At 40.6% G+C, this 20,676-nt stretch overlaps 1 protein-coding gene across 1 annotated transcript; it reads left to right on the top strand.

Moving 5' to 3' along the window:
- Nucleotides 1–7,271: 7,271 nt before the first annotated feature.
- LOC147203746 (metalloreductase STEAP4-like) lies at nt 7,272–18,314 on the top strand. Its single transcript, XM_086113212.1, has 10 exons — nt 7,272–7,674; nt 9,169–9,276; nt 10,217–10,287; nt 10,372–10,459; nt 12,856–13,134; nt 13,214–13,308; nt 13,844–13,954; nt 14,735–14,777; nt 14,896–15,060; nt 16,971–18,314. Exons 1-10 carry the CDS (start codon nt 7,468–7,470, stop codon nt 17,220–17,222), a joined length of 1,419 nt encoding a protein of 472 aa, XP_085969338.1. The 5' UTR covers nt 7,272–7,467; the 3' UTR covers nt 17,223–18,314.
- The last annotated feature ends 2,362 nt before the right edge of the window (nt 18,315–20,676 follow it).

Genomic DNA, 20,676 nt, shown 5'->3' with positions numbered 1-20,676 from the left:
TTTCTGAAACACCACAGTGTGCTTTTCTGGTCATGGCGGACAAGTACGGCGTAACCACCAGTCGAGAGTCCCTGACATTGCACTAAAGCACAATTCAAACGGAGATGCCGTCATGCATGGCGTCGAGTGAAAATGCCTCGCAACATGTCGAGCATCAGTGAGGTCCAATGGAGGAATCGCACCGTAATTAAGACCAAGAAGAAAAAGGGAAGACCATGTCCAAAACTGAACTCTAGTAACAGTCATTGTTACCACAGAGCAGAGAGACTACAAGATAGTGAGCATTGTTGTATTTTTGTATACGTTGCTGCATCATGTATGTTAAAGCTGAAGGTATTTGAAGGATTATTTCCTCAACTCAACTCAGCTGTATTTCAAAAGTCACAGAATAAAAATTAGTTTCAAACTAATTTTAAAGATGGGCAGCCAGGGGAGCTTACCACAACATCGAAGCTACCGGTAATTTTCAGGCGATGGAGTTAGCATGAAGCTTGCAGATTTTCATTGAATGAAATAATATAGTTTCGTTGAACATTCTGGTGATTACAGTATACGATGTTTAAGTGCAACTGGCCTCGGCGTGTCTGCAGAAATGTGGACCTGCCAACATGAAGTAAAAGGTTTTAACTGGGTCCTCTCCTTTAAACGTACCACAAAGTCTGATATTTTCCCCCATTATGCCACAGGTATTGAACGCGCACGCACAATTATCTGTCGTGCACAACTGTGCACGGGCAAGTCAGTACCCCGTGGCGTTACAGGAAAAAAAAAAGCTTTGATTTTCAGCATTTAGCCTACGATACATTCAAACGACTTTGCGGTACGTTTGAACGACGTAGCTGTTTACTCCACATTGGCAGTTCCACTCCACTCGTAAGTGACAAATACGCATTTGTAAAGAATACTTTAAAATGTGTGTTTAAAAAAAGTTTAAATTCTTTTAAAGGGGTATGCTTCTCGTGAGGTGGGAAACTTTATCTGTAGACCGCACCATGTGACTCGTGGGTTCCCAGTAAGCGATCGACAGTAATTATGGCCATGAACTTGCTGGAAAGGAGAGAGCAAATAGTCCTCAGCGGTGGAAGCCAGAGTGACAATTTGACACAGAATCAACTGTGATTACTCACGATAACTCGAGGGACAAAAATCAACATTTGGTGGTCGCATGAATGATGATTTGACTAGCGCCCTTTTCCTGACTTTCAACACTATGGAGAGATGATGTGAAGACACAATATTGATCCGAGCATGATTAACAGTTATCTGTCCATCGATCACTGTCGAATGTGAACGAGTAGAAGGCAACGTCTAAAAACCACAGAAGTTTTCCCCATCACTGAAAACAGGAAGCTGCACCCAAAAAGAGAAATGAAAAAATCCACGCCAAAGTCATAAATCCAAATGATGCGTGTGATCTCCCTATTCACCTCCAAAAAGTTGCGATACCCAGTAGAGATGGAAAACCACAAAAAAATGCTGACACAAAATGTCAGCTCCACACACAAGACAACAACAACAACAAAAAATCAATGTAACATAACTACAAAAATGACATGCAGCCGATGAATACATCAGTGCATGCGAAGCTCTTATTTGTTCCGACGTGCTGCTCTCATCAGTTTTACAACCGTTTGGATCAGGACCCGTGTAAAAACGGAATCTTATCTCGATGCTCCACTTTTACGGTTGCAAGAGTATGTCGCCGTGCGTGTGTGCGTGTATCAGTGCGGATAGAGGTGTGTTATAAGGATAGATTGGATCTGACCCATTAACTTTATGGCCCACTCATTGAGCACCAGTGCAGTAGGGGTCAGTCAGGAGATTTCACTGTACAGCCCCAAAAAGCATCGCGGTGATAAACTGAAGTGACCGAGCACAAGTAGAGGGTCTGGGAGGTGCTTGAACAGTAGCGTGCCTCGATCCCGTCCACCGCCAGGGAAAGCACAGATTGCAACACAGTTCTCAAAACTTGTCCAAAGCCAACAAAGTGGAGGACATCATGTGCTGCCAAGCTGCCAGCTGGACTTTCTTTTTTTCTGTCATCCATTTACAGCTCTCAACAAGAAAAGAGCTTTTCTCTCTCTCTCTCTCTCTTTCTCATTCTCTCTCTCTCTCTTTGTACTAAAATAAACATTTTTAGAACAAGGGTGTAAATAGAGAGTCCGCTTAATATGTCTACCTTGAATAAAAGAAGATTTTGCATATAAATCTAACCTCCAGAAGATATGGCCGGAGGAGAAGTTCATGTATGCACACAAGAAAGCGGAGACGTCTGTCACTTTGGTCTCAAACTCAGCCGCATCTTTATTTCTTCCCTGCGGCAGTGAATCTCCCTGCTTGTTCACACCTCGGACCCACTAATCCATCGTAATACAGCGCAACCAGCCAGCATGCGAGATTTGTGATGGTACAATCGGAAAAAAAAAATCGTTGATTTGATAAAAAGCTCTATCATACATTATGTCGATTTTTTTTTCGTTTCTGCACAATGTCTATAATTATTTTTTAATATAAGAAGACATGAAGTGATGCTTGCACCAGATATAGCATAAAGATATTTTTTTTAAAACCCGCCAAGTAAACCCATCAAGATATCCTTTTTTAAAATTTTTATTTTATTTTATTTTTTAATTCACTACATTTACAGCCCAGCACACAGAGAGAGCGAAAATGGCATCCATCTACTTGGAAACATTATCAACCCACACGACTATATTCTTCTTGGTCTGTTATAGACATCTCTTACCTACATATTGATTAAAAAAATAAAATAAAATAAAAAAGAAGAGCAAGGGGCATGGAGGAATGAAAATAGAAGATGAAGAAACTCCAACAAAATGACATCCAAATTAACAAACCAACACTGGGAAGAAACTCACGACAAAATGAAAACAAGACATGACTCGGGGAAATGTGATGGACGATGACAGAAACAGAAGTGATGAACCAGAAACAGAAGTAATGAACCAACAGAGAGAACCCTGGGAAGTAAATCTATACGAAATAAATATTTGAAAGCCAATGATGAACACCTGGAGAAGACACAAGGGACCGGCGTGACGAGAACAGGTGGAAACGAAAAAACCTCAAGGAGCAAGACAAAAAGAGACTGGATAAATGCATACATGAATGTGACTTGAAGCAGATTTTATGAAGGGGCTCTATGACCAGATATTTTTAGTGGTATTTATTCAGCCACTGGATTTTTGTCTTTTCATATTTTATATCGGGATGTATAATATTGGGAGATAAAATGACGGTACTTGTATCTGGATTTACATATCGCTCACCTCTGCTTAGTGTTTTTCTTTTTTTTTTTTTTTTGTAAATAATGCAAAAAACAAAAAAACATAGCAGCACAACATTTGGCTGTAGGTGCTGAACAGGTTGTGTTTAGAATGTCCACTGTTCACTATATGCACTGCTCATCACGCTCTTGTACTCTGGTCTCAATTTCTGGCGGGGCTTTGATATGATTGGGCTTCTCCGGTAGAATCACACTTTGTCAAAATGCTGAACAGCTTTCACACCGACACCTACGGAAAGAAGCAGCCAACAAAAGATCGACTCGGTTGTTGAATTTCACGCTCGATGGGTCGGAAGGCATTCCAGAGACCCACCAAGCAATTAAAATGGCAATATTCCATCACGGTATATGTGGCCCCTTTGAAGGAGTACAAAAGCTCAAAGTATTGAACCTCCGTAGTGAGTCAGTAAAGATCAACACTGCGTGGAGTTTCCGCTTTTTATTTAAATATAGTCTTGCTTTTAATAACACTGACGCAGAATGACAAAGAATGAGACACATGAGGCACAGCTGTAAAGGGACCTGCCTTTACATTTCGCATTCAATCTTTAAATTAAAGTTTTAAATTTACAGTTTTAAAATGTAACTTCCAGAGCAGTTATAAAACATGCTTTATTTCCAGTTTGACCCTGGAAATGATTATTTCTATGTCCGTTTGTCCTATGTAAGAATCAAGTTTGGATTTTGTCGGATCTTGAGGCCCCCGCATGGCATTTTTCCTGATCGGGGGCCTGAAATTTATGTTTTCCAAATCATCTGAAATGCAGCTGCCCCCGCTTCTTTCTTGTTGTCATCAAATCACACTCTGCCTCACATAATTTTATTGTCGACGATTAATATTTAAACCCACCGCTTTGGCTCTCTAATGAATAATTGCTCCAATTTTGCATGTATTTGCGAGAACATTTATCTCAGGGGCGGAGGGGGGGGGATCGTGTGCAGTGTTAGGCCTGTCATCATGGAGAGCTTTTCATCATTTTGCTCACTTCGGCTCGGTCTAACTGCCGCTATGACACCTAACAGCGTTCAGTTTAGGACATTACACACGACTGACCAATCGTCAGACGTAACCGAAGTCGCTCATTTCGATGACATTGCTTTCACGCTGTCAAGTGCAAATGACTGTAAGAGATCTTCTCTTAGCAGCTCTAATGCATGTCATTTTGCAGTCAAGCCAATCAGTGTAATGGCCTGTGCACTGTTTGATCAAGTCATCAACTTCCCCTGTTAGGACCGCCGATTTTTCTCCCCGCAATCATTTCGTCATTTAAAATGATGTCTGCAAGTTGACACACCTGATCTTGCCCCCCCCCGGGCCTTGAATTTGACACCTGTGTTTGAGTGGGCTTCAATTTTTCCTATATTTAATTTTTGATCATACATTTTTCGATGTATGGATCAAAGATCCACTACCCTCACCCAACGACAAAGGGTTTCAAGCAAACAACCAAATAACATTTACCATTCAGAATGTTGGACATTTTTTCCACAAAATATTTATTCACTCAAAATTGTAATACAGTAATCCCTCATTTATCGCGGTTAATGGGGACCAAAACCACCCGCGATAAACGAAAATCTGCAAAGTAGCGACCAATAAACAAGAACAAAAAAACCAACAACTTATTTTTTTTTTTAAGTCCGCAAAAAGTCCCCAAACGGTCCGCGAGAAGCTGCAAAACAACAGTGAGTCACATAGAGCAACATATACAGTACTGTACTCCATGTATATATAATTTTTTTTTCTGATGAATATGTTTGAAAAAATCCGCGATGCACTGAAGCCGCGATAAACGAACCGCGAAATAGCGAGGGATCACTGTATATCTAAGGTGATTATGTTCATCCGGGATATCATTCCAAATTGGCAAAAATTGTTAAGGCCTGCTCACGTAGTATAAGAGCCAGTGTAAGCGCAGTTGTGATTGTGAGCGCGAATGTTTGTTTGTCTTGGGGGGCCTTGCGATTGGCTGGACACCAGTTTAGCGCCCGCGCCTGAGGATGAACGATTCAGAAAATGGATGGATGGATTTTCCCCATTTTTTTTTTCCATCACCCATTTACTCTCATTTTGCGTGGAAAACATATTTTGAATGTGAATTGAAGAGTGTGACCCCCAGTATTCCATCCCTGATCCCCCACACCACATGTGTCAAACTCAAGGCCCGGGGACGGGGGGGGGGGGCACATCTGGCCCGCCACATCATTTTACGTGGCCGGACGAAAGCAAATCAAACATGTCAACTTACATGATGGCGATGTTGCCGTCGTCAACTATTTAAAATCACTATTCATCTCTCCTTTTATTATTTATTATTTTATCTGTGGTTTTATTGTTCTTGTTTTGGTTGTAAAGTGTCCTTGAGTGTTTTGAAAGGTGCTTATAAATGAAATGTATTATTATTTTTATTATTATTATGATGCTTGCTAAAATCTGGACCAAAATTCATATTCTCATACGTAGTAAATAAGAGAGCTATTGCAAGCGTTTTCTTGTTGCCAAAACCCTCATTACAGGAACTTCAACAACAGTTTAAGTTACTTCTTTATATGGTTTCCGTCATAACGGCCCTCCAAGGGAAACGGTAACTAAAACGTGGCCCGTGACAAACATGGATTTGATACCCCTGCCTGCCCTCGATATTTTAGGACATTCGTGAACCGTGTGCTTACGATTTAACTGTCACATTCAAACCACTTTTTATTTTTCTTGACTCCTCATTGTCCCTTTAATCATCTTACCTTTTTTTTTTTTTTTACATTTTTAAAAATATATTGTTGTCTTTTTAATCATGATTTTATATGCTGTGAGTTATTTTTCCCTCTGGCTGTTTCATTAATTTATGTCATTCACACTTGCCTTTGTGCAGGATCTGCGATATATAAATAAAACTGTGCTGCCTATTAGCCAGTTAATTGCTGTTAAGGTCTCAGGCTAATTACAGCGCAGGAAAGCATATCAGCAATAATTTTTGATCCCCTCCACGCTGCTGCTGTGTTTGACACACACACACCGGTGTCCACCTTGCTAAAGCAGCAGAGCGGAGGGAGTAATTACAGCGGAGGACAGGTCACAAGGTCATCGTTTCACCTTAACTCGAGAGCAATGGAGCGTTTTTTGGATAAATAAAAGGCTGTCTTCAGCCTTGAGAGTGCAAACATCATTTGTTAGCAGGCAAACATAAAAGTTGAGATTAACCTACAAATTGCTGGGCTTGCCTGCAAAGTATTCATTTGTCTGTTGTGACCAGATGTGAGGATTTGCTTGCCCTCTGCTAAGTAAAGGGTTAGTCAAGTCAGAAATGTTCTGTGCGCCCCCCCCACCCCCCACCCCCCACCCCCCACCCCAGTAGTCTGAACATAGTATCCTGATTAATATTGAATTGGTGGAATCTGAGTTAAGCAGCAAAATCCACCTACACATAGAACATATCCAAATGACATTTTTTGACTTCCCCTTTAACAGTGTTATTTATTTTGCACACATGTGTTAGAGTAATAATATTGTGTGTGTGTGTGTGTGTCTGTGTGTGTTGGGGGGGGGGCGGGAACACTCAGTGAAAGAGAGGAGGGGGTTGGGAGCATTCCAGTTTGTGTGCATATTACACAGGTCAATGTCAATGTTTGCTAATGTTCAGGACGTTTTCTCGAGGAGTTTCTGTTATGAAGCAATTTGAAAAACCACAGCGTGACTGAAACAGCTTATTGGCACAAAATGGTTCTTTTTTTTTTCCAAGTGATTTCACAAAACCAAAAAAATACCAGAATGTGGTTTCCTCTAAGAAATTTGAAACCAGAGGAACACATGCAAAGGGAACTTGCCAGTGGTGTTCTTATGGGTTCAGGACACACATGCACCTCCCACCTTTTGCTTCTGAGTATCCCAGTTGGGAAATATTTCACCCTAAGCCCATCCTAATTTCGGAGGGGGCGGGGGGAAGCAAATACAAAAACTCCACTACCAAAATCTATGTCAACAGAGTGATGAGGTAGATAGAACAAGACGTGCACAGAGAACGGATTTGTCTTTTTTTTTTGCCTCCCTGAAGAGAAGCGATTTTTTTTTTTCAGGGGAATTAAAAGTTTATTTTGCTTTGAATCCGTTTTTGAACCTCAGCAGATCCCCTCGGAGTTTGTCGGACTTTAGACACACGAGGCCAATGTCAAAAGAGGCCAAACCAGAGAGCATGTCTCTGCATCCTCTGGGAGGAGGAGCAGAGGTCACCTCGGAGCAAGAGCCCTTGTGCGTTTTTGGGACGGGAGACATGGGACGCTCTCTGGGCCAGCGCCTGCTGCAGACGGGCTACAAGGTCGCCTACGGCAGCCGCAGACCTCTCGGCTGCGGCCCTGTGCCTCAAGGAGCTCAGGTAACACACATGGCGCGGCTGCTGCACACGGTGAGCAGCGTGTCGGTTGTGGAGTTCAAAAGGAGGGTCACTGATAAAAATCAATGTTTGTCTGCATGCCTTTTTGTAGAGCATTGTGCTTGCGTCCTTTTTTTTTTTTTTTTTTTTTTTGGGCAATGTGCGTGGTTGCATAATTCTGGGAACTTGACACTTGAAATTTACAGGAACTACGCAAAACAATTTTTATTTTATTTATTTTTTTTGTTAATTTACCCCATCTTTCCGTTCAGCGCAACCATAATGCTGACTCTTAAACTCGCATGGTTAGGCTGTACGTCGCAAAACAAAATGCTCATTATGCCATTTATGTGCAACAGTTTGTGGGCCATCCTACCAAACCATTTGCTCATCGCGACCCTCAAAACATAATAAACTCTCATTTCAACTCTAAATTTGACAATACATACATTGAGCGGTTCAAAATGTATCTTGGCTCGGCTCAGGCAGACGACATTTTCTATGTCATTGTTATATCACCTTTACACAATGAAGGTAAGGTAAAAGTATGTGGCGAGATTTGAAATCAGATGTAATACCAACAACTATAAAGAATATCGACTTACTTTGGACCTTACCGTGGCTTGCAGACGTTCTGAACGATGCAAGTTCCTGTGGACCATGTGGAAGATTCCAAGTTCGTCAGAGGGGGTAATTTCAATCATTGGGGTAACACGACTGGGTGAATAAAAACACACTTCAAGTAGAGTTGGGATCAGAAGTAACATATGTGAAAATATCCATCCATCCATCCATTTTCTAATCCGCTTATTCTTACATGGGTCGCGGGGCGTGCTGGAGCCTGTCCCAGCCGTCTTCGGGCAGTAGGCGGGGGACACCCTGAACTGGTTGCCAGCCAATCGCAGGGCACACAGAGACGAACAACCATCCATGCTCACATTCACACAGAGGGACAATTTAGAGTGTTCAATCAGCCTGCCATGCATGTTTTTGGAATGTGGGAGGAAACCGGAGTACCCGGAGAAAACCCACGCAGGCACCGGGAGAACATGCAAACTCCACACAGGGAGGCCGGAGCTGGAATTGAACCCGGTACCTTTGCATTGTGAGGTCGACGTGCTAACCACTGGACCAAATATAACATTTCTAAATAATTCTAAATATGATATTGTCATGGGAAAGTCCCATTTTAGGATGCAGGGCCAAGGCAAATGTGATTTCTTTTTTTGTATACTGTATATATTCAATACTTTCATTGTGCATTTCCAAATTTTATTGGACTTTCATACGGCACAGTAAAATGCCGCTGTATACGTTTACGGTTGCCACCCATTGATAATGTGTCATAATGATCAGCTAACCCTTCCATAGAAATGTAATGACGTTTGAAACCTGAGTATGTGTGTGTGTGTGTGTGTGTGTGTGTGACTCAACCACGATCGAGTGGGTGTGTTACCATGTGTAATACTGGACTACTGTGTTTTGTGTGCATCGTAGGTGATGAGCTATGCAGACGCAGCCCAGTTGGGCGGCGTGATCTTCGTGTGCATACAGAGAGAACACTACGGCTTGATGGAGAAACTCAGCTCACAACTGAAGGGGAAGGTATTCATCTTGACTGACTCTGCTTTTGGAACCCCCCCCCCCCCCCCCTGAAATAACGAAAGAGAAAAACTAGCAGTATTTTAGAAGGGAATGCTTTTTGAAAGCAGCCGTTGAAAACTTAACATTTAATACTGTTTTTCTAAAAAAAAAAAAAAAAAAAACGTAGGGGATAGAGCTACTTCATCAAAGGCAAATATTTTCATACATATTATTTCCCATCATTAATTTTATGCCAAAGTTCCCAGGATACAAGTAAAAACAATTTCCAAACTTTCAAGGGCCCAAGGGGTTTTATTGTTTTCCCAACTGATTTTTACACGTGACATGGCACGAAATTTGATACCTGCGGTCCCAGGTTAGCCCAGTCAGTCCAAAAACAGATGGGATTAAAAATAGAATCAGAAAATAAAATCAAATAAATCACGATATCAAGAAATAAAAGCTAGGGCTTACCTACCGTTTGAACGTGCGGCGATATGCAAATGCAGCAAGGAGGCAGATGCAGCAGAAATAAAGAGAGACTCGAATTGTAGAACAACCGTTTACCACATCTCTCCCTTTTCATTACACTTCAGTTGGTGAGGTTAGCCGGGATGTAAGCATTTTTTCATTGTTATTACTATACCATGAAATCCCACGAATAGCAACAGCAATGGCTTTAAGAAGATGATCAACTGGTCGTTTTGCGATCATACAATTCGCATCTGCAGACCTCTGCCCGAGGCAAAACAAAAAAAAAAAAAAAACAGAAGAATCTCTTGCTCACAACAATCTGCTCTTAAAACAGGACCTATTTGGAGGCAGGAGGTAATGAATACTCCCCAAATGACTTCTAAACATCCAGTGCTATTTTCCTCAGCGATGTTACCTCATCGGTTTTTATTCTTGAACTCTATCTGGCATCTATTTGCTTATCTTCCACTTCACCTTTGGTCCTTAGGTGCTGGTGGATGTCAGCAACAACCCTGAGCAGAATCTGTACCCGGAGGCCAACGCTGTATATCTGCAGAGGTGAGAGCCACACAAGCGAGCATCTTTCAATTGCCCCCACCGTCCGCCCCTGTTTTTGAATTATCAACAATGTTTGCCACGCAGACTACTTCCTGGATCGCATGTGGTGAAAGCCTTTAACACCTTATCTGCCTGGGCACTTCAGAATGGGCCTTCCGACGCTTGTAGACAGGTAATTGGGCAATTATACACGATCAATAAATATCACGATAGACACCTGATCAATATTAGTACAAATTGCACTCAGTATAGCGCTGGTAAAAAAAAATAACAAATAAAAATAAGGAAGCAAACTGCATGGATGATTTGTGACTAACACAAGCACCTTCTTGGAAGTTTTGGGACCAGATATTTTGATTGGCATTTTTACCTTGGGTAGTTGTATTCTATTTAATTTTTATGTTCAATCAATTTAATTTAAAAAAAAATTATGGATAGATGAATTTGAAATGTGAACATTGTGATTTCAAAAGTAAGCACATCATGTTTAAAAAGGCATTTATTTAATCATGGAACTGACCAGTTAATGTGACTTCAGAGTTGTTTTAACCACTTATTTAAGCTTGAATATGATTTCAAAAAACAAACTAATACAAAATTCTGCCTTTTTCCTTCAGATCCTTACTTTGAAGAGTGAATTTATTTATTTTTAATCAATATATGTCGATATCAAATGATATGAAACACTGATATCGTGATACACATTTCAGCCATATTGCTCAGCCTTTTGTATGATTAAAGTTTAGAAAGCAGTCCAGTAATATGATTAATTTGTCCAAATTGCAGCATCACAACCTAAAAAAACAATTCTTAGACATCTTTACAATGTACCATTTTAAAATGTTAACTGTGTTGATTTATTCCGCCATTACACTGGCGTTACAGAGCTACAAGCCTTTGGCAAGTGTCTGATGTGTTCCCACAGTGGGGTGCTGACCAACAAGTTAAAAATAATGGAAAAATTCTTCGGCCAAATTATATTATTAACTCATTTTGAAGTTCGCATCAAACCAATTCCGAGCGACAGCAGCCAAATTCGGCGCGTCGGCCTTGTGGCTTTTCTGCGAGTGCCACGTCTGATGTATCCTTGAATCAATTAACTCAAAGTGACTCTTGGATCTGAGCGTCCCATCACACGTTTCACTTTGTGGCTCTGTACTGAAAAACTGCAGCATAAGTGAGTATTTTTTCCCCGTTTGTTTTTGTTTCATTTTGATCCGTTTGAACACTCCCAGAGGACTGTGAGGCACATATGTGTTTGTGTGTGTGAGTGTGCGTTTTGTGCATGCGTATATATGTTTGTTGGCATTTGCGGACCATCGTTGTTCAGTCACTAGCGCTTTTTGACAAAAAGTATTATTTTATCCTTGAAGATGCATCAATGAATTTACGTTATGTGCACAAAAAGGACAAGGGCACAGTTTTGTAATTTAACATGATATTATTATACAATGCTCGCAACCATGATTAAACATTGGGAACAGTGTGGCTGTAGCGAGCAGGGATTTTGAAAAGAGGATAACGGGAAAGTTTTGATGCACGCTGTCAGAGAGGAATTACTCGGACCACATTTGTTTTTCGTGGTGGTAATTTGCATCGCTGTACAACTGCACTCAATCGTACCGAGAGCTCGTTCTAATATTTGGAAATTCTTGAATTAACTCACATAGTATCACTGAATGCATGTGTGCCTCACTGCAAGATACAACTAAGGTGGAGCATGCTGGATTGTTCATTTAAGACTTCGGCAAGAGTGTCGATCGAAGTTGAATTTTATTAATGTCTCGGGCGAGGCTGAATTGTTGCTCATGGATTGGATGTCATTAGATTTCATAAGACTTAAGAATTGCATTGCTCAGGGCTGCTGTTGTGTTTTCCTGTGCGTATGACAAGTCAAAATCTGGAATCAAAAGTTGCAAAAAAAAAAAAAACGCTGAATATAGAGCATACCTGTTAAAAAATAGTGTCAGTGCTGGTAGTAAATCAGATAAAATACCTTTTTTTTTTTTTTTACTAAAAAGTTTACTTGCTAAAAAAACAAAAAAAAACTCTTAATTATGGTTATATTAGAACAAAACATTTTAACACGAATTATTATTTTAAACTCAAGCTGTACGCAAAGTGTGCAAGAAGGCTACTACTCTAAATGTTCTCTAATTCAGACACCTTATTATCAAAATCTACTATAGAGCCTCCCTCCAAACTATCGATTACTGCACAGTGATTTGCTGATGACATTATGAAGTATGAGAGCCACACTTAAAAAAAACGTTTGAAATACCTTTTGACACTTTAATATCAAGCAATGGCTTTATGTGGAAACATTTTTTTTCCAGAGCACATATTTTCATTTCGTTAAGTTTGACCTATAAAATCTTGCGCAATACAGACTTTACCATGCGTTGGAGGTTTCAACTTTTAATTGGTAAATACTACAAAATGCAATACTGCATTCCCTCTCAAGACAACATGCAACAAGAGGAGCCGCTGCGGGTGCCCGCGCCGCCATCAAAAGAAGCGATTGCTACGCTATTAAAAAGTATCTTACCTACTTCCTGGATATTGCAGGTCTACGTGTGTGGCAACAGTACAGAGGCCAAGCAGGCTGTTGCAGAGGTGGCCACCAAGATGGGCTTGACAGTTTTGGACAGGGGGTCTCTGTCAGCAGCCCAAGAGCTGGAGGACTTCCCCTTGCAGCTGTTCCCCGAGTGGAGGCTGCCTCTCCAAATTACCATCGGCCTGACCGCCTTCTTCTTCTTCTACGTGCTTATCAGAGATGTCATCTACTCTTACGTGGATCAGGGCAAAGACATCTCTTTCAGAATCATGGTGTCCCTGGCCAACAAGGTCCACATTTTCTTTCAAAGTAACCTCCGAGTGTAAAATCGCGTAACTGACGTGCGGTTGTGTGCACCGTGTTTTTCAGGTGTTTCCAATCGTGTCGCTGATCATGTTATCCTTGTGTTACCTGCCTGGTGTTATAGCTGCCTTCCTTCAGCTATACAGGGGGACCAAGTACAGGTAAGATATCGGAATAGTATGGATGTCATTGATTTAGTAAAAATGTATTGTTATTCAACGTACTGAATGGAATCGTAAAAAAATATTGAAAACAAAAACGCACCGGCAAAGTATCAACAGAAATCGTTGATCAAAAGAATCAAGAAAACGATACTTGAACCGAAAGCGCTTGGAAAAGGTAAGGCAAGTAACGCGGAGAATAAAAACAAAATGACTAATGTCTAATTTCAAAAAAACAAAAACATAAGCAAGATCAACGACAAAAAACAACAATACTTATAAAGCGGGAGACGGGAGCGCAAAAAACGACTATTACAAGATGGAGAGGTCTAGAAAACAACACTTGAGCAATAGCAGCAACAAGGTCAATAATCCGACAAGAGACATGGCATCTTGGCAGTCCTGAAGTATTTGGCTTACTAATGAACACATTGGCAGCAGGTGTGCATGCTGGAAGAAAGGCCCTCCACTGACACCTCCTGGAGACACACAAGAACAGGATCATGACATTTATATGTTTTTTTTGTTTTTTTAGGCGCTTCCCTGATTGGCTGGATCGCTGGATGCTGTGCAGGAAGCAGCTGGGGCTGCTGGCACTCGCCCTTGCCTTTCTTCACGTGCTCTACACGCTAATCATCCCAATAAGGTGCTTTAGAGTATATACCATTAACATTTTCGCTATACATTTCTGATGTATTTCTCTTACATTTAAGCTAGTTCCAAATAGTCAGAAAAAACAACAAAACTCCATATTTAAAAAGAATAAATCGGGTAAATTGTATGAGGTGGTGTGCAAAGATATAATAATGGAGATTTTAAAAAAGGTGCATGTGCCACTGTGCAATTAGTAAAACGTGTTCTGGAAAATAGTGATGTATGGACCAATTTTTAAAATAATAATAACAATAACAGTAATAATACAAATAATGATAAAATAAAAACTCCCACACATGACTGATCAAGTACAAGGATACCTTTTTGAAAAAATATTAAAGTTAGCAAATTGTGACATTGTAGGTTCCAGCCCGACGGGGGCGAGAAAAGCCAAATAAAAATAACATTACATCTAAAAAACATGTCGATAATTAAGCAATCTAATTTGCTTTCACTGTTAAAATGATTTGAAATGTAGCTTTTGACAAGCATGCAATTATTATGACATTTCATCATTTAATTAAATGTTTCCTGTCCATTTCGGTTGGAGTCCCCCAGTGTTATAAAACCCCTTTTGAGTTTAACATAAATCCATTTCTCTGGTGACTTTTATCCTTTATGAAGCTTATGATTTGGGCTACAAATCTTAATACCTGAGTATTGGCATCAGCCGATATCAGCTTATATTTTTACTCAGCAAGGAAATCGGTACTTTTGAAAAAAGCGACTGCAAAATATAATAATCATATTTTCTTGTCTTGAAAACGTACAGATATTATGTGAGATTCAGGAGTTGGGACTACCTTATCACACAGGTAAGATGCGTTTTTGAAGCCTGGTCGTGGATTGTGTGAAGCACAGTCAGATGTATTTATTTATTTATTGTGTCAGTATGCAAAGCCCTGTCTTATTTATTTATTTATTCTTGTTTAGGTCAAGGAGAACCAAACGCCAAAGTTTGACACAACCGTGGCCTGGCGAAGTGACTCCTACCTCTCTGTGGGCATTCTGGGATTTGGCCTGTACGTCCTGCTGGGAATCACATCCTTGCCTTCGGTCAGCAACGCTCTCAGCTGGAGAGAATTCAGCTATGTCCAGGTAGTCACTTAGTGCGTGTGTGTACACTGCATTTGAATGTGTGTTGACTGTGAATACAAAGGTCCAGTGTGGCGTTTGACTGGGCAAAATCCCGGCACCGTGTTTACCGTCAACATTGGCAGTCATAACTGGAGGAATATGTCTGTGGATTTTTCCCACCCGTGCTCAAGCTGTTCCTTCGCTCAGCAGCTCCCCAACAGACTTTTCATTATGCAACTGTCTGTGTCTGCTTGTGTGTGTGTGTGTGTGTGTGTGTGTGTGTGTTTGGAGTGACATAACATCATATTGTGCGTCTGCGAGTTTTTCATGAGTTCAGTTGGAGGCTTTCCTCATGAACGAAACAGGTCTCAAAGGCTCGCTTGTCATGAGACTCGCGTTGACTCAGAAATGAACCAGTGGAAATACAATTTCAAATTAACGTTGATTTTTAATCATAAGACATATTATTTATTCTAATAATGTTTACCTTGATGGATTGAAAGAGATTTCTTATTCAATTGATTGGGGAAAAAAAATCATGCGGCCTTGTGTTCCTCATTATCATTTATTACGGCCTGGGTAGCCAATGCTTTATATTATCATTATTATTATCATCATCATCATCATCAATAATGATATTGCTGTTCTTTATTGTTTCTTTTGGTTCTAGTTTTATTGTTTTTTTTCTCCATTCCATTCACCTTTTCTCTATATTTCTAAAGAATTACATCATCAAAACTAAAACAATGCGTTTTAGGATGCTTTAGATGAGCAATCGCCCCTTTAATAATAATTTTTTTTTGGGTCATCTTTTTTTTCCTTTTACACAGTCTCTTGGGCTGCCTGATTGGTGACAGTTTTCTGACATTGATGTCCTTTTCCTTTTGATTCCAGCTGTCATCTCAAAAGATGTGTGGGTGTTTGCCTGTTTGTGTGTTGTTGTGCGAAGCACTTTGAGCCACAAATTCAGGATGAAAAGCCTGATATACGGCAAAGTCGGATTGGGTGATTAACTATGGGGCATTTCAGGCCACCACTTACCTTATGAACCGAAGTGCCACAGAGGCGGCGCTCCACTGGAAATTTGCACTCACTTATTAAAAAAGTGAATCAGATAAAATGCTTCACACCTTTCTGTCGCCAAGACATTTGGCAGTCACTGAGATTGAAATACAGGAAACAAGTACGTCGTTGGATATTTCAGACAAATTAGCATGATGATGCGTGAGCAAACTTGGATTATAGTCTGATGATTCACCAAATGTGACCATGCTGAAAATAATTACAAAGATGCCGTTGCTATGCAATTTAAACTTGCCTAATGGTGATATTTTTAAAAAAATCTCCTATTCTGACATGTACTGCTGACTTTCACATGGTGTGAAAATTTAGAGAAACAATTGGACTTTCAAAAAATGTGGTGACTCGTCAAACATACTCATGACTTTCAGTTTTTATACCACGTCAGTAAGCTATGACATGAGAATGAAAAATCTAAAATGGATTCGCATTCCCAAATAACCATTTTAGACATTTTTTTCCCCTTTACCGTGAGCTGCTTGGCCTTTTCCTACTTTGATCAATGTAAAACATAATCCGCCTCGCTAACGAAGTCATTCATAAATGTAACTGGGTCACGTGAAGCTCATCTTTGCATTCCACACCCCTTCTCATTATTCCAGCACAAATTAGAGCTGTCGTTTAAATGCTAATGTTATTCATCACTCGTCATTTAGAGGCAACACCTTATCTTTGGTCACTTGCTTGGATCGACACTCACATTCTGTGTGTGTGTGTGTGTGTGTAGTTATGACCTGTATGTAAATGTACCTCCACAATATCAAAGGTTAAGAGTCTGGTGCTTAACACCGTAGCGCATAGCCCATGAATATGTTTCTGTGTGTGTGATGATTGACTTTCTTGTTCTCCAGTCGAAGCTGGGCCACGTCACCTTGTTCCTCTGTACCCTTCACACATACCTGTACGGCTGGGACAGGTTTCTGCGACCCTCCACGTACAAGTGGTACACACCTCCAGGCTTCATGCTCAGTCTGGTGGTGCCCTCAGTGGTGCTGGGGCTCAAGCTGGTGCTCCTCGTGCCGTGCGTGGACCGCAGCGTCACTCGAATTCGACGGGGCTGGGAGAGGACGCAACCTGATGAGGAGAAAACACTTCTTACATAGGAAGAGTGTATCAGAAAATATACAGAAGTTTGTTGGAATTAGTGAGCATAACGGCGAAAACAGATTGAGCCTCTGCAACTTTGTTTTTGGCATAGGTGGGGCAGTGCCCCACTAGTTCCCACAGGTGGCACTTGGGTGACCTTTTCCCATTTTTTTTTTGAAATTTGTGCGTATAAATAAAAATGATCAAATTTTTTTATTTAATTAATTGTTCCAAAGTCCAACTTTGTAAAATAATGTTCCTGCTGACTCTCCATGTCCTTTTTTCTACTTTGTGTGGCAGTGGACCCCGATGCTAGTCACCATTGTAACGAGCATAGAAGGTGTATGGCATTTTTTATTAGCATTCATTTTTTAATATTGTCTTTACTTGATGATTTCTGTCTTGCAACAAGTGGTGGTGGAAAAAGCAACACATTGATTGCATTGATCTATGGTACATTGCCTTCTATCCAGTGGTGGTTTCTGGTCTGTAGGGCTACCAGGCCAAAAAAATAAATAACAAAATGTGAAATTCTTTTTTTCAATGTGATTTGAAACCCCATTTTCAAGCTCCTTTACCACAGCAGTGCAGTATTTCCCTTTGCCTAATTCCCACTGCACAATTTTCAAAAGTTTCACAATCTTTTGCTATTTCTGATTCACCGCTTTCTGTAACCAAATTAAAATGAGAGCAGCAGGGGATGTGTGAGCATGTCGGACTTAGGTGTGTTCTGGCTCCTCTCAAACATTTACCATGGAAGTACAGAGAACGCAAAAGGTTAATCTGCGGAATACCTGTAGTTGCAAAAGTGTTTATACCCCTCCACCACCCCTCCCTTACCCGAAAAAATGTCTTTGTGCTCTGTAGTGAAAAGAAAGATGGAGAGAACAAGAGATTGGGACTCAGCCAAGCTATATTGGAGACAAATATCTTTTTATTTCTGCTTCTGTTTTGATATGTCTTTCGATCATGGCAATTTACCCATTTCTATTGGGGTCTATGCATTTATGCGCTCAGATTTAACTTTGTTCTTCTGGTGTTCGCATATGAATTGAACCAACCAGTGAAATGTACTTCCAATTAAAGGACACTGTAGTGATAGAACTGCATAGATGTGTCTGTCTTATTAAGATGACTTTACGGAATCCTGTCCGTGAACTCATGAAACCTCCCTGAAGAGTCTCGAGTGCGTCTGATCCGTCTCCAGAGTTCATCTGAAGTCTTTGTGTGGGAAACATTTGCTCAGAGTCGTCGTCTTCTTCTCCCCACTCATTTTTACAACATCTTATCCGATCGCGGCAAGAGAGAAGCGTGTCAAGTGCGCTATCAAAGGACCCCAGGAAATGTTATATGACTTGTGAGAGTAGGCTATAGGTTCTTGGGAAGTAGAGAAACGGAAGCAAAGGAGCGGGAGAGACATTGGTGGTTGAGTTGGAAATCAAACTTCAATATATATGCACAGCAGGCGTAGGCATTTAGCTCTTACATGCATGAATTCATCAATAGCATAAGTTAGACACGCACATAGAGTACACCTGTGGGAAATATCAAGCAGGCATCAAACTAGAGCAAAGGATGGAAATATTGATGACCCGAGGAAACATAAAATATTGACACTTAATGTTGGGCATTGTTCTGTTGGAGGAAATTGACATTCTAGCTATTACCTTGGTTCTGTAGAGGAGCAGCGAGTTTTTATTTTCTCTATTTATTTTTTAGCATTATTATCATTTGACTTCATGGCAGCATTGTTAGCAAGCTACCAGTCGCTAACAATATGTTCAACTTTGTGTGATGTGGTTTTATACATAAAGAGAAAAACCCCCGCATGTGCCGTGCAGATATTTTGGGGGTAATACTCTAATGTCACAACCATGATGTTTTTCCAAATTTTTTTCTCTAACACCTTTCTGTAACGATGCTATTTTTCATCACTATTTGTGAGACTAAAATCCCTAGCTACATTTATTTTATGACCACACACAACGCATTGAAGTACCTCACACTGACCGACGCACTGCAACGAAAAAGTCAACCTTACAGTTTTACCGAACCATAGAAACAGGGTGTGATTATCAAGGATGATGCGGAGAGGAAATGGGTTGGAATAAATGAGGACGTATGGCTATTTTGAGGCTGGTGGCGAACATCACTCACCCAATTTATTGATGGCACCCGTGCATTTCAGCGATAGAGACTCTCTCTGCTTTGCTGTCAAGCCTTTGGTACATCTGAAAATGTAAATATGGTGGAGTCTATTGTCAAACAAAATGTATACCGAATATAGTGGCAAGTTTTGGTGGCACTGCAACAGCCGTCAACCAGCTCGGCCTGGCTTACGCTTGGCAACTTGAAACATTTTTGTTTTGTTGTGTTAAGTTTGTGAATGCTCATTGCATGTTGGTTGGCTGTTACAGCTGCAACTTTTTTAAACTCTTCCCTCGCAAGTAAATTTTTGAATGGCAGCAAAACTACGTGCCGGCTGCTAATGAAAACTAGTTCCCTAAAAACCACACACCGCGTGAAAGTTTATTCGGGTCGACTTAGCTGGAGCTATCTCGCAAACTCCGTGTGTTACATTTTCAGTTGCTTCCATTTGCTTTTTGTTTGATTTGCATGAGAGGCTGTTGTGGCATTGGTCATGTCGTAGGTTCGAGTCCTGGTCAGTGCCCCAATAACCATCCAAAAGGCCATCTAAACCATCTAAAAAGCGGGTGGGTTGCGTTCAAAAGAGCATCCAGCGTACAAACTGTGAAACAAATAATGCGAGTGACTTGCTGCGGTGGCCCCTGGCGGAACAGGCCAAAAGTCATAACAACGATAACACCAAAATAGGACTAAATGTTGATTCTGCTGCCTTAAGGCACAACATGCTGTCAGCAACGGCTTTCTCCTTTAATGTATTCTAATAAATTCACTCAGGCCTCTTGTGATTCAAAAAATTGATTTTAGTAAATTGTTAAGGATGAGACGGAAGGTGTTAAAAAAGAATCAAGGTTGTTGTATTTTTTGTCTTTTATTAAATTCTTATACATTTCACAGATGAGTCCTAGGTGAATTCCTCATTACAGTACATAACGTGTGTCTTTACCCACAATGCAGCAGTTTATTTACTTTTTCCTAGCGGGCCCTAATCACGTTATGCGTATCAGAGTTGTCTAGGTGTGTGAAATTTCAACACGAGTGGAAATTACAATATGTAAACCAGCTTGTTTCACAGTTTCTCTGGGCATTATTAGATTCATCGCTTCCCAGGGCAATATTTGAATCTCGTTTAAATCTCGGCACACACCCACACTCACACAAACATGGAGTGTAAAAAAGCTTAAAATCAACATCAGTTCTCTGGTGAAATGAGGATAATACAAGAGTGGGAGAGGGCGGATGAAAGATTACAGATTGTGCGAGGAGATAATGTTATTAGATGCTGGATAACAAAGTTTTTTCTTGCATCAGTGTTCTGCTCGGGGG

Source organism: Hippocampus guttulatus, chromosome 6 (genome assembly GCF_054856545.1).
Source record: "Hippocampus guttulatus isolate MCC_2025c chromosome 6, RoL_Hgut_1.0, whole genome shotgun sequence".
NCBI lineage: Eukaryota > Metazoa > Chordata > Actinopteri > Syngnathiformes > Syngnathidae > Hippocampus > Hippocampus guttulatus.
Note: the sequence above shows the minus strand (reverse complement) of the source record. Positions and strands in the feature narration are given on the sequence as shown.

Coding starts and splice junctions, on each gene's coding strand:
- LOC147203746 (XM_086113212.1), top strand. CDS start 7,468: ATGTCAAAAGAGGCCAAACCAGAGAGCATGTCTCTGCATCCTCTGGGA. Junction 13,309..13,843: donor TACAGGGGGACCAAGTACAG/GTAAGATATCGG, acceptor TTGTTTTTTTAG/GCGCTTCCCTGATTGGCTGG. Junction 14,778..14,895: donor GGGACTACCTTATCACACAG/GTAAGATGCGTT, acceptor ATTCTTGTTTAG/GTCAAGGAGAACCAAACGCC.